A 12,801-nucleotide genomic window follows, 5' to 3' on the forward strand; every position below is an offset into this window, starting at 1 on the left:
TCCTGAGAGCCTCTGGACACCTTTCCTCTCCATTCCTGATGTTCCCTCCTGAGTCCAGACCACCCTCATCACTTCCCTGTATTCCTAAAATGCCAGGCTTCCAAACCATTCCATGGGCTATCTCACTGCTGCTGTTTTTAAAACAGACTCAGTGTGTACATACTGATCTCTCTGTATACATGTGTTTACTTAGTTATATTTTGCTGCGCTGGGTCTTTGATGCTGTGCACAGGCTTTCTCTAGCTGTGGTGAGCACAGACTACTCTCTAGTTGTGTGTGGGCTTCTCACTGAAGCAGCTTCTCTTGTTTTGGGGCATGGGCTCTTGAGCACAGGCTGAGTAATTGTGGGGCATGGGCTTAGCTGCTCCTCAGCAAGTAGGATCTTCCCGGACCAGTGATGGAATCCGTGACCCCGGCATTGGTAGGCAGATTCCGAGCCACTGGACCACCAGGGAAGTACCTCAGCAAGTATTTTATTTATTATATTTCAAGGTTTGTGGACAGCAAGGAGATCAAACCAGTCCATCCTAAAGGAAATCAGTCCTGAATATTCATTGGAAGGACTGATGCTGTAGCTCCAATACTCTGGCCACCTGATGTGAAGAACTGACTCATTGGAAAAGACCCTGATGCTGGGAAAGACTGAGGGCAGGAGAAGGGGGCAACAGAGGATGAGATGGTTGGATGGCATCACCAACTCCACGGATATGAGCTTGAGCAAACTCTGGAAAACAGTGAAGGACAGGGAGGCGTGGTGTGGTGCAGTCCGTGGGGTTGCAAAGAGTCAGACACAATTAGCCACTGAACAACAATAACATGGTTGTGATGCCGTCTAAGGTTTCTGTTCCTCTCTTTGTCCAAGATGCCAAGGTGCCAGGAAAAGGGGTTATGTGTTTCTTGTGGCATCTGGGAAGGAGAATCCAGCCTCTTGAGGAAAGAAAGGGCCTCCCTCCTGGTCTTCAGAGTTGGCCTCTGAGCTCACATGTCCCCTACTCAGATGTCTATGGCTGGGGGGACTCGTGGCCCCTTCTCACCACAGGCACACCTCTAAGCTCTGGTAGTTCTCGTGTGTCCCCAGACTGGCTGAGCAGGTATCTCTTATGAAAAGATTATACTATGGTTTGTTCATATGTTCTCCTTTTGATGGCCACTTGGGCCGTGTCCAGTTTGGCTGGGGATACCATGACTAAAGCTGTTATAAATAGATACCAAACCACCACCACCACCTATACTTGCAATCCCCAACCATTCTGGCACCAGGGGCTGGTTTCATGGGAGATAATTTCTGCACAGACCAGGGGCGGGGGGGATGGTTTCAGGATGGTTCAAGTGCATTACATTTACTGTGCACTTTATTCCTATTATTATTGCATCAGCTTTACCCCAGATCATCAGGCATTAGACTCCAGAAGTTAGGGACTCCTGACCTATACAACACTCTTTAATGGCTCCGCTACAAGATGGTCTAAAAGAACCTTCATTTTTCATGATCCTGCTCCAGCCTGCCTGGAATCAGACTGTCGAGGTGTCAATCTGGGTCCTTACTAGCCCTGTGACCTTGGGCAAAGTGAAAGTAAAAGTCACTCAGTCATGTCCAACTCTTTGCAACCTCCATGGAATTCTCCAGGCCAGAACACTGGAGTAGGCAGCTGTTCCCTTCTCCAGGGGATCTTCCCAACCCAGGGACTGAACCCAGCTGAGCCACCAGGGAACACCAAGAATACCGGAGTGTGTAGCCTATGCCTTCTCCAGTGGATCTTCCCAGGAATCGAATCAGGTTCTCCTGCATTGCAAGTGGACTCTTTACCAGCTGAGCTACCAGGGAAGCCCAACCTTGGGCCTAACATCTCTGTGCCTCACTTTCCTTATGTACACATGTGGATAAAAGTAGTATGGATCTTATCAGACTACTGTAGATACCAAACAAGATAGCGAATAAATAGAGCTTCACGTGGTATCTGGTACAAACTAAGAGCTTGAGAAATGCTCCTTCGGTATAATGTAGAACTGGACGAAATTGCTAATATTTGACTATCTGCTACTGACTATAAAACTGGCACTTTATGATGGCTCAATTTAATATTATAATTGCTCCCACTTCAGCCTCCCTTTGCTCTTTCAAACACATTTCTCCACCATCACCCTTTGCTGGGCTAACCTCTGCTTATCTTTGAGGCTCAGACAGGATGTAGGAAATCTTAGGGGTAAATCCCCAGGCAGGGTTGGGTGCTAGGCTTACAACTCCACGTTTGCTGCTGTAACACGTCACATTGATCTGACCTTCATCGTCTGTTTTCTTTTTTTTTTTTGCTTGCTACCTCAAGCTTTTTTTTTTTTATTAGTTGGAGGCTAATTACTTCACAACATTTCAGTGGGTTTTGTCATACATTGATATGAATCAGCCATAGATTTACACGTATTCCCCATCCCGATCCCCCCTCCCACCTCCCTCTCCACCCGATTCCTCTGGGTCTTCCCAGTGCACCAGGCCCGAGCACTTGTCTCATGCATCCAACCTGGGCTGGTGATCTGTTTCACCATAGATAGTATACATGCTGTTCTTTTGAAATATCCCACCCTCACCTTCTCCCACAGAGTTCAAAAGTCTGTTCTATATTTCTGTGTCTCTTTTTCTGTTTTGCATATAGGGTTATCATTACCATCTTTCTAAATTCCATATATATGTGTTAGTATGCTGTAATGTTCTTTATCTTTCTGGCTTACTTCACTCTGTATAAGGGGCTCCAGTTTCATCCATCTCATTAGGACTGATTCAAATGAATTCTTTTTAATGGCTGAGTAATATTCCACGGTGTATATGTACTACAGCTTCCTTATCCATTCGTCTGCTGATGGGCATCTAGGTTGCTTCCATGTCCTGGCTATTATAAACAGTGCTGCGATGAACATTGGGGTGCACGTGTCTCTTTCAAATCTGGTTTCCTCGGTGTGTATGCCCAGAAGTGGGATTGCTGGGTCATATGGCAGTTCTATTTCCAGTTTTTTAAGAAATCTCCACACTGTTCTCCATAGCGGCTGCACTAGTTTGCATTCCCACCAACAGTGTAAGAGGGTTCCCTTTTCTCCACACCCTCTCCAGCATTTATTGCTTGTAGACTTTTGGATAGCAGCCATCCTGACTGGCGTGTAATGGTACCTCATTGTGGTTTTGATTTGCATTTCTCTGATAATGAGTGATGTTGAGCATCTTTTCATGTGTTTGTTAGCCATCTGTATGTCTTCTTTGGAGAAATGTCTGTTTAGTTCTTTGGCCCATTTTTTGATTGGGTCATTTATTTTTCTGGAATTGAGCTGCAGGAGTTGCTTGTATATTTTTGAGATTAATCCTTTGTCTGTTTCCTCTATGACCCACCTCCCAGAATATTGGAAATAAAAGCAAAACTAAACAAATGGGACCTAATGAAACTTAAAAGCTTTTGCACTACAAAGGAAACTATAAGTAAGGTGAAAAGACAGCCCTCAGATTGGGAGAAAATAATAGCATCATCTGTTTTCATACTCGTCTTTCTAACTAGATCACAGAGACTTTTCAGAGCAGTGCCTGAGTCCTGTCTGCTATTATCTATTGAGGGCCTGGCCTGCAGTCTGGTAGGTATACGGCAATCAAAAATTTCAGTTTGGAAGGAAGGACTGGACTTTCATGCAGTGCGGAATAAGAACAACACTTCCAGACACATTGTGATCAAGTGGAAAATAAACAATATTCTCCTTTGTTCACACTTTAGAAAAGTCAACTCGTGAACTATGTTCTAAGATTTGAAATAGTTCTTTCATGAAAAAAAAAAAATTGGGGAAACTAGAGATTAAACACTTTTCTGGCTTCAGGATTTCTCAGCAATTTGACAACATACACTGCGAATGGCTAAGAGGAAAATATAATACACAAGCATTTCCTATCTCTATCCAACTGTGAAACTCAATGTGTCAGAGAGGATCTGTTAGCATCTTAGAGAACCTTAGTACTCACAGAACACATTTGGGGGAAATTCTGATACAGAATGAACAACACAAATCTTGGAAACCTAGAAAAATTCATTAAAAAAATATTTCCTTAGCACCAATGAATCCTGAAATAAAGATGCCAAGTATCTTGTTCTACAGACACACAAAAGTACTGTCAAGCAGGATTTTTTTTTTTTTGATCAAAGATATTGTTTTGATGAAAGTATGTCGTAGACCTCCTAATACTTACATTCCTGAGACGACCGGTGTCGGAAGGTAAATCTTATATGGCAGCGAGTAACTTCTTCTATAGCAATGGACACCTGCATAATAATTCAGAATTACGAGTTTATATCAATTCAGTCCTTGGCACGCAAAGCTCATTTTATAAAATGAGGCCCATTTCAGTATCTGGTCATAAGGAGTCATTGTGATAGACTGAGATTTTGTGGAGGACTTCATTCAAGAGAGGTTTATTTATTTCTCAAAACCAAGTGAACCTCAAGAGATCATCTTTGATATTTATCATAGATTCTGAAAGTGGAAATACTACAGATTTCTAGTGTCTTCTCAAGTGTGAAGCAGGAGATGCTTCAGAGTGAAAACATCAGTACTTGTACCTTTTGGACTACAAGCTGTACATGAATACAGTAATACGTAGGGCCTATAATAGAAGGAAAGGGCTTCCCTGGTGGCTCAATGGTAAAGAATCTGCCTGCCAAGGCAGAAGACCCAGGATCAATTCCTGGGTTGGGAAGGTTCCCATGAGAAGGAAATGGCAACCCACTCCAGTATTCTTGCCTCAAGAAACCCATGGACAGAGGAGCCTGGCAGGCTACAGTCCATGAGGTCACAAAGAGTCAGACACGACTAAGCACATACACACACTAGAAGAAAAAGATAAAATACTGGAGAAAAGGAAGCTTTTGCTTTTTGCTGCTTATATGTACAGAAGGGACAGGGAAAACAGAGGCATGGGGCAATGTACAGAGCAGAGAATTTGTGGCAAGAGTTTAATTATGGTGTGGTTATATAATGGACTATTATGCAAGTATCTATCAAACCTCAACATGAATCAGCCATAGGTATATATATATATATCCCCTCCCTTTTGAACCTCCCTCCCAGCTCCCTCCCCATCCCACCCCTCCTAGGTTGATACAGAGCCCTTGTTTGAGTTTCCTGAGGCTTACTGCAAATTCCCATTGGCTCTCTATTTTACATATGATAATGTAAGTTTCCATGTTACTCTTTCCATACATCTCATTCTGTCCTCCCCTCTCCCCATGTCCCCCCTCTCTCTGTTTCTCCATTGCTGCCCTGTAAGTAAGTTCTTCAGTACCATTCTTCTAGATTCCGTATATATGTGTTAGAATATGATATTTATCTTTCTCTCTCTGACTCACTTCACTCTGTATAATAGGTTCTAGGTTCATCCACCTCATCAGAACTGACTCAAATTCATTCCTTTTTATGGCTGAGTATTATTTCATTGTATACATGTACCACAATTTCTTTATCCATTCATCTGTTGATGGATATCTAGATTGCTTCCATATTCTAGCTATTGTAAATAGTGATGCAATGAACAAGGGATACACATGTGTCTTTTTCAATTTTGGTTTCCTCAGGGTAAATGCCTAGGAGTGGGATTGCAGGGTCATATGGTGATTTTATTCCTAGTTTAAATTTGTATCAACAGCATGATTCAAGACATATGAAGTATGTAAAATTGTAGAGGATGGTTCAGTTCAGTTCATTTGCTCAGTTGTGTCCAACTCTTTGCAACCCCATGGACTGCAGCATGCCAGCCTTCCTTGTCCATCACCAACTCCCGGAGTTTACTCAAGCTCATGTCCATGGAGTCGGTGATACTACCCAACAATCCCATCCTTTGTCGACCCCTTATTCTCCTGCCTTCAATCATTCCCAGCATCAGGGTCTTTTCAAATAAGTTCTTCGCATCAGGTGGCCAAAGTATTGGAGTTTCAGCTTCAACATCAGTCCTTCCAAAGAACACCCAGGACTGATCTCCTTTAGGATGGACTGGTTGGATCTCCTTGCAGTCCCTCTCGAGTCTTCTCCAACACCACAGTTCAAAAGCATCAATTCTTTGGCGCTCAGCTTTCTTTATAGTCCAACTCTCACATCCATACATGACTACTGGAAAAACCAAAGCTTTTGACTAGATGGACCTTTGTTGGCAAAGTAATGTCTCTGCTTTTTAATATGCTGGCTAGGTTAATGGTAACCTTTCTTCCAAGGAACAAGCGTCTTTTAATTTCATGGCTGCAGTCACCATATGCAGTGATTTTGGAGCCCCCCAAAAAAGTTTGCCACTGTTTCCCCATCTATTTGCCATGAAGCAATGGGACCAGATGCCATGATCTTAGTTTTCTGAATGTTGAGTTTTAAGCCAACTTTTTCACTCTCATCTTTCATATTCATCAAGATGCTCTTTAGTTCTTGTTTTCTGCCGTAAGGGTGGTGTCATCTGCATATCTGACGTTATTGCTATTTCTCCCAGCAATCTTGATTCCAGCTTGTGATTCATCCAGTCCAGGATTTCTCATGATGAACTCTGTATATAAGTTAAATAAGCAGGGTGACAATATACAACCTTGACATACTCCTTTCCTGATTTGGAACCAGTCTGTTGTTCCATGTCCAGTTCTAACTGTTGCTTCCAGACCTGCATACAGATTTCTCAAGAGGCAGATCAGGTGGTCTGGTTTTCCCATGGAGTTAAAAATTTTCCACAGTTTGTTATGATCCACAAAGTCAAAGGCTTCAGCATAATCAATAAAGCACAAGTAAATGTGTTTCTGGAACTCTCCAGCTTTTTTGATGATCAAACAGATGTTGGCAATTTGATCTCTGGCTCCTCTGCCTTTTCTAAATCCAGCTTGAACATCTGGAAGTTCACGGTTCACTGCCTGGCTTGGAGAATTTTGAGCATTACTTTGCTAGTGTGTCAGATGAGTGCAACTGTGCAGCAGTTTGAACATCGTTTGGCATTGCCTTTCTTAGGGATTGGAATGGAAACTGACCTTTTCCAGTCCTGTGGCCACTGCTGAGTTTTCCAAATTTGCTGGCATATTGAGTGCAGCACTTTCACAGCATCATCTTTTAGGATTTGAAATAGCTCAACCGGAATTCTATCACCTCCACTAGCTTTGTTCGTACTGATGCTTCCTAAGGCCCACTTGACTTTGCATTGCAGGATGTCTGGCTCTAGGTGAGTGATCACACCTTCATGATTATCTGGGTCATGATGATCTTTTTTGTACAGTTCTTCTGTGTATTCTTGTCACCTCTTCTTAATATCTTCTGTTTCTGTGAGGTCCATGCCATTTCTGTCCTTTACTGTGCCCATCTTTGTGCATTTTTTATCCCTCCAACCATTGTGGAGGATGGTTACTTCTGAATTAAGATAAAAGGACAATTATTTTTTAGTTTTCTGTGGAGAGTTTTTAAGACTCTGACAATCAGAAAGAGTCAATGTGGATGAGCAACAAATTCCCATTGAACAGCACAAGGAGCTATATTCAATATCCTGATTTCAGCCATAATGGAAAAGAATACTCAAAAGAATGTATATATACATATGTACGTGTGTGTGTGTGTGTGTGTGTATTTATATACATGGACGAGCTTCTCTGGTGGCTCAGTGGCATTAGCCACTCCTGCTAATGCTGGAGATGCGGTTCAATCTCTGGGTCGGAAGGATCCCTGGAGACAGAAATGGCAACTCACTCCAGTATTCTTGCCTGGGAAATTCCATGGACAGAGAAGCCTGGCAGGCTACAGTCCACGGGGTAACAAAGAATTGGATATGACTTAGCAACTAAACAAAAACTAGAAAGACATGTGGATAATGGAATTGCTTTGCTGTACAGCCAAATTAACACAGCATTATAAATAAACTATACTTCACTCATAAAATAATAAAAAAGGAAGAGCTAATGGAGCCTGGGGTTCCGAAACAGGGGGCTCTAGTGTAGACTCTGACACAGAGCAGCTAGAGGAACATGGCTGCTTCACTTCTCTGAGTGTGAGTTACCTCTTTAGAAAAAGGGCTACTGTTGGGACGTCCCTTGTGGTCCAGTGGTTAAGACTCTGCCTTCCAATGCAGGTGGTGCGCAGGTTGGATCCCTGGTCGGGGAACTAAGATCCCCCATGCTGCTCAGTGTGGTGAACAATTAACAAAAAAATAAAGAAAAGGGGGTACTGCAACTCAGACCATTTCAGCTGCAGAGCTATTGCAAGGCTCACATGTGCTGACTGATCTCAAGAGCACTTTGGAATCTGAAAAACACATAATTAAATTGAAAGGGGGCCCAGCAAACTTGGTTAGAGGCCAAGAAGGAGAGAAATGTTAGGAAACTGCTCACAAAAGTGTGAAAATTTCCATTTGGTGCTGGACCATCTTGGCAGCCTCTTACATCATTATAACCACAAGTTTTCCTCCAAATTTCAACACGTTTACAAACTAGAACGTCACTTAAGATTTCTGAAGTTTCTGAAAGAGAAATGCTCTTCTGAAGAATTATGATGATCAATTCATTTCTCACAGCACCCCACAGGCAACCTCTGTAAAACTTCAGGACAAAGGAGGAATCATTGGTGGGTAAAAGGGTCATTTGTGGAGACGTGCTTGGACCTAAAGTCTGTCAAACAGAGTGAAGTCAGTCAGAAAAACAAATATAGTATATTAATGCATATATGGGGAATCTAGAAAAGTGATACAGATGAACCTACTTCAGGGCAGGAATAGAGACACAGACGTAGAGAACAGATGTGTGGACAAACGGGGTGGGAGGAATCAGGAGACTGAGGCTGAGATATATGCAGTACCACGTGTGAAACAGACAGCCAGGGGGAAGCTGCTGCGTGCGCAGGGCGCTCAACTCAAGGCTCTGGGGTGACCTAGAGGGGTGGGATGGGGAGTGGGACGGAAGAAGGGTCAGGGGCGGGGGTATATGTATGCATATGGCTGATTCACTTCACTGTGCAGCAGAAACTGACACAACGTTATCAAGCAACTACATCCCAATCTAAAAAAAGAGGAAGGGAGTCTAGAAGAGGTTTCACATATGATAGCAGTTACTGGCAGCACATCCTCACCTTGACGGTCTCACACCAACAGGGCTGCTTGACTTGATAATACACCACTGATTTGTACTCAGAAATGCCTTCATATCCAGCACCAGGATGAATCGCTTTCTTTGGATGGAAAGAAAAAATTAGGAGGTGACAATATTATCTAGACACTCAGGGTACTCCACATGGCGAGCACCTGTCTTACATTGGCATCCATAAGTTGATGACCTCTGGGGTGAAGAGTGAGATGACTTTCTAAGAAGATGTGGTACATATATACAATGGAATACTACTCATCCATAAAAAGGAATGAAATAATGCCGTTTGCATCAACATGAATGAACCTAGAGATTGTCATACTAAGGGTGACGTAAGTCAGACAGAGAAAGACAAATATGACATCACTCATATGTGGAATCTAAAGGATGACAGACATGAGCTTATTTACAAAATGCCAACAGACTCACGGACATAGAAAACAAACTCCTGGTTTCCAAAGGGGAAGGGTGAGGAATGGGATAATTAGGAACTTGAGATGAAAAGATACGCACTACTCTACATAAAATAGGTAAGAAGGACCTACTGTACAGCACAGGGAACTATATGGAATATGTTGTAAAAACCTACATATGAAAAGAATCTAAAAAAGAATATACACAGATGATCGACAGATAATGCTGTATAGATAGACACTTTGCTGTATACCTGAAATGAACACAACATTGTAAAGCAACCATATGTCAATAAAAGAAATTAATTTAAAACGACTGAGTTTTGGGCTTCCCCAGTGGCTCATTGGTAAAGAATCTGCCTGCCAATGCAGGAGACACAGGTTTGATCCCTGATCTGGGAGGACCCCACATGCCACAAAGCAACTAAGCCCAGGTACCACAGCTCTTCAGCCCGTGCTCTAGAGTCTGTGAGCTGCAACTACTAAAGCCCGCGTGCCCGAGAGCCTGTGCTCTGCAACAGGAGAAGTCACTGCAATAAGAAGCCTGCACACCCCAACTAGAGAGTAGTCCCCAAACACCAGAAACTAGAGAAAAGCCCAGCAAAGCTAAAAGTAAATAAATTATATATTTAAAAAAAAAGAGTGAGTTTCTAGCACTTTGAGGGTCCAAGTGGCTCAATGCGTAGTTACTAAGGCACCCAGTACCAGCTTAACATTCCTCTTTGCTGGAACTTTTACTGTCTCTTCCATTCCAACCATATACTGTCCTTCTTTTCTTTCTTCTTTCCTCTTTCAGGGAATGGATGTCTAGTGAAGGTGACCTAGAACTAAGCACGTTGCAGACATAAAGCCGTGTGAGGTCCTGTCTACGCTCTTGTTTTAAGGACTTGGTACGTAGGTGTGGTGTGTCCACTAGAACTTAGGGTTGTGGCTCTTCCTAGAAAGGAACCACTTAGTTCAAGAGTCAGGCCTCCGTGGGGGTACTTCCGAGCTAGTTAGCAAAGCCATGAAGATGTGTACTTGAACTCTTGGGGCGAAAGGGCTCTCCTGACAGCACCAAGAAATCACTCCCACATTGTGGCCCAGGGCATTCTGCTTCTCCCTCTATGCAGAGGACAACTTGTCTTTAAACAACCGATTCCTTCAAAGACGAGCACATCCCCAGGAAGTGGGGGATGGTGTACTCTGCTGTGCCCCCACCACGATGCACTCGGTGAATGGAGCGGACTCCCCAGCAGGTAACTGTGGCTCACACAAGAGGAGCCAGAGGTCACTCGGGAAAGTAAAAGCCTGCTGTGAGCACACCTTGCCTATCCTCCTCCATGATGTCAGAATCAAGACTTAACTTCTATTGGAGGAACAATGGACCGGAAGTCAGGACACCTGTGTCTGTTTCCTGCAGCACCTCTGGGTCCTGTGCTTCCCTGAGAGAACACCTTATCCTCTCTGGGCTGCAGTTTGCTTATCTCTAAAACTAAAAAGCGTGGTAGTTGACCTCAAACCAAGAGCCCTTCAAGTGTAACAGCTCTAAGCAGTACATCTCCACTGGTCAGCTCACTCAGGTGGAGGACCTGTACCCTCCAGATCGAAAGAAGGACCGTATCAGATTGAAAGTGTCTAAATTACTTGAAAATGATTAAGAACCTCTACATCAGGGGCTTCCCTGGTAGCTCTGTGGTAAAGAATCCGCCTGCCAATGTAGGAGACATGCGTTTGATCCCTGATCTGGGAAGATCCCAAATGCCTTGGCACAAACTAAGCCCATGCACCACAACTATTAGGCCCAGGAGCTGCAACTACTGAGTCCATATGCCTCAACTACCGAAGGCCAAGAGCCCGTGCTCTGCAACGAGAAGCCACTGCAATGAGAAGCCCGCACACTGCAAGAAAGGGTAGCCCCCACTCACTGCAACTAGAGAAAGCTTGTGTGCAGCAATGAAGACCCAGTGCAGCCAAAAATAAATCAATAAAAAAAAAAAAGAGAGAATCGCTACATCAGAAATGTACACCTGAAATCCTGGTGGCTTGTGGTCTTTCTCAGCACAGGAGAAATAATGAAATTAAGAGTCTATGTGAATTTATTAATAAAATTGGTAACTGCTAATCACAAATTTAATGGGCTTCCTACTTTTTTGTTGTGAAACACCAAATCCACTCTACAGTGAAGAACAATTAACATCAGGCCTGAAGTCCTGTAAAGGTGTGTGTGATGGCAGTGGGACTACGGGGAACATCACTCACCTCCAAGAGCCTGCCCTCCTCGTCATGTACAGACATGGTCACCTCCACGTTCTTTGGTGTCTTCTTTTTCCCCTTGTCAAACTCCCCATGGATCAGGGTGACATAAATATCATTCCGAACATCTCCTGCAATACAACAACCCATCCTGTGAGTGGTGCTACCTGGAGTCATTTTTAAATTTCAGAGTGTAATAAGATGTAAATTACATGTAAAATATAAAATGCTCTGACTTTGTAATAAATTATTTACATAGGAGTTTTTACACGTATTATTCCCCATAGCTTACTTCATTTTACCTCTCCATACATAGCACAGGGTCTCTGAAGTACAGTTCAGCGCTATTTGTTGTAGATGTGAAACTTATACAATATAGTACATCAACTATACCACAATAAGAACATGTGAGCAATGATTTATCCATAAGGATATTCATTGTGGTATTGTTTGTTAATGTGAAAACTTTGACACATCTTCAGTTTCCAATCACAGAAGCAGTTGGTTGAATAAATTATGGTACACTGAAATGAAATAATAATCATTTACTCCTTTAAAAACCAGACTGAGCACAGACTCTGTTATGAAGTACTGTGCTAGGTGTTTGGGAGACAACGGTCAGCCATATACCCACCAGCCTTGCTCTCAAGCAGCTTATAGTCTGGTGGGTGATAGAAGCATTCTCAGATCATCATCTGACGAATGCATCATTATAAAGTCAGGATTAATGGAGGGTGTGCGAATCTATCCTCTGGGCTGATACTGGAGGAATGAGAGGCGGAGGGAGAGTACGTAGCATGTGCAAAGGCCCAGAGGTAGCATATCCATGATGCTTTCAAGTGAAGGAAATCTGGTATGAGATGAGGTTATGGAGACAGACATAAGCCTGCCTGAGGCCAACAGAAGAATTTGTATCTTCATCCTAAATATAAACAGAAGTCATCAACATGTTTTCAGAAAGGAAGGAGTGTGACGATATCAGAAAGGCATTTATAACCGACCATTCATGCTACCATGTGGAGAAGGAGGTAGAAAGAGCAGAAACAGGG

The 12,801-nt window shown here is 43.1% G+C and overlaps 1 protein-coding gene across 2 annotated transcripts in view; it reads right to left on the reverse strand.

The window, feature by feature from the left end:
- The window catches only part of DOCK5 (dedicator of cytokinesis 5), a 275,156-nt gene that overhangs the window by 100,214 nt on the left and 162,141 nt on the right, over window positions 1-12,801 (reverse strand). For both annotated transcript variants that reach the window (XM_061163865.1, XM_061163866.1), the window contains 3 exons: window positions 11,759-11,883; window positions 9,091-9,189; window positions 4,214-4,286 (listed from right to left, as the gene is read on the reverse strand). In XM_061163865.1, coding sequence (XP_061019848.1) covers window positions 4,214-4,286; window positions 9,091-9,189; window positions 11,759-11,883 — 297 coding nt within the window. The remainder of the gene's footprint in view (window positions 1-4,213; window positions 4,287-9,090; window positions 9,190-11,758; window positions 11,884-12,801) is intronic.

This window comes from Dama dama, chromosome 16 (genome assembly GCF_033118175.1).
Source record: "Dama dama isolate Ldn47 chromosome 16, ASM3311817v1, whole genome shotgun sequence".
In the NCBI taxonomy this organism is placed as follows: domain Eukaryota; kingdom Metazoa; phylum Chordata; class Mammalia; order Artiodactyla; family Cervidae; genus Dama; species Dama dama.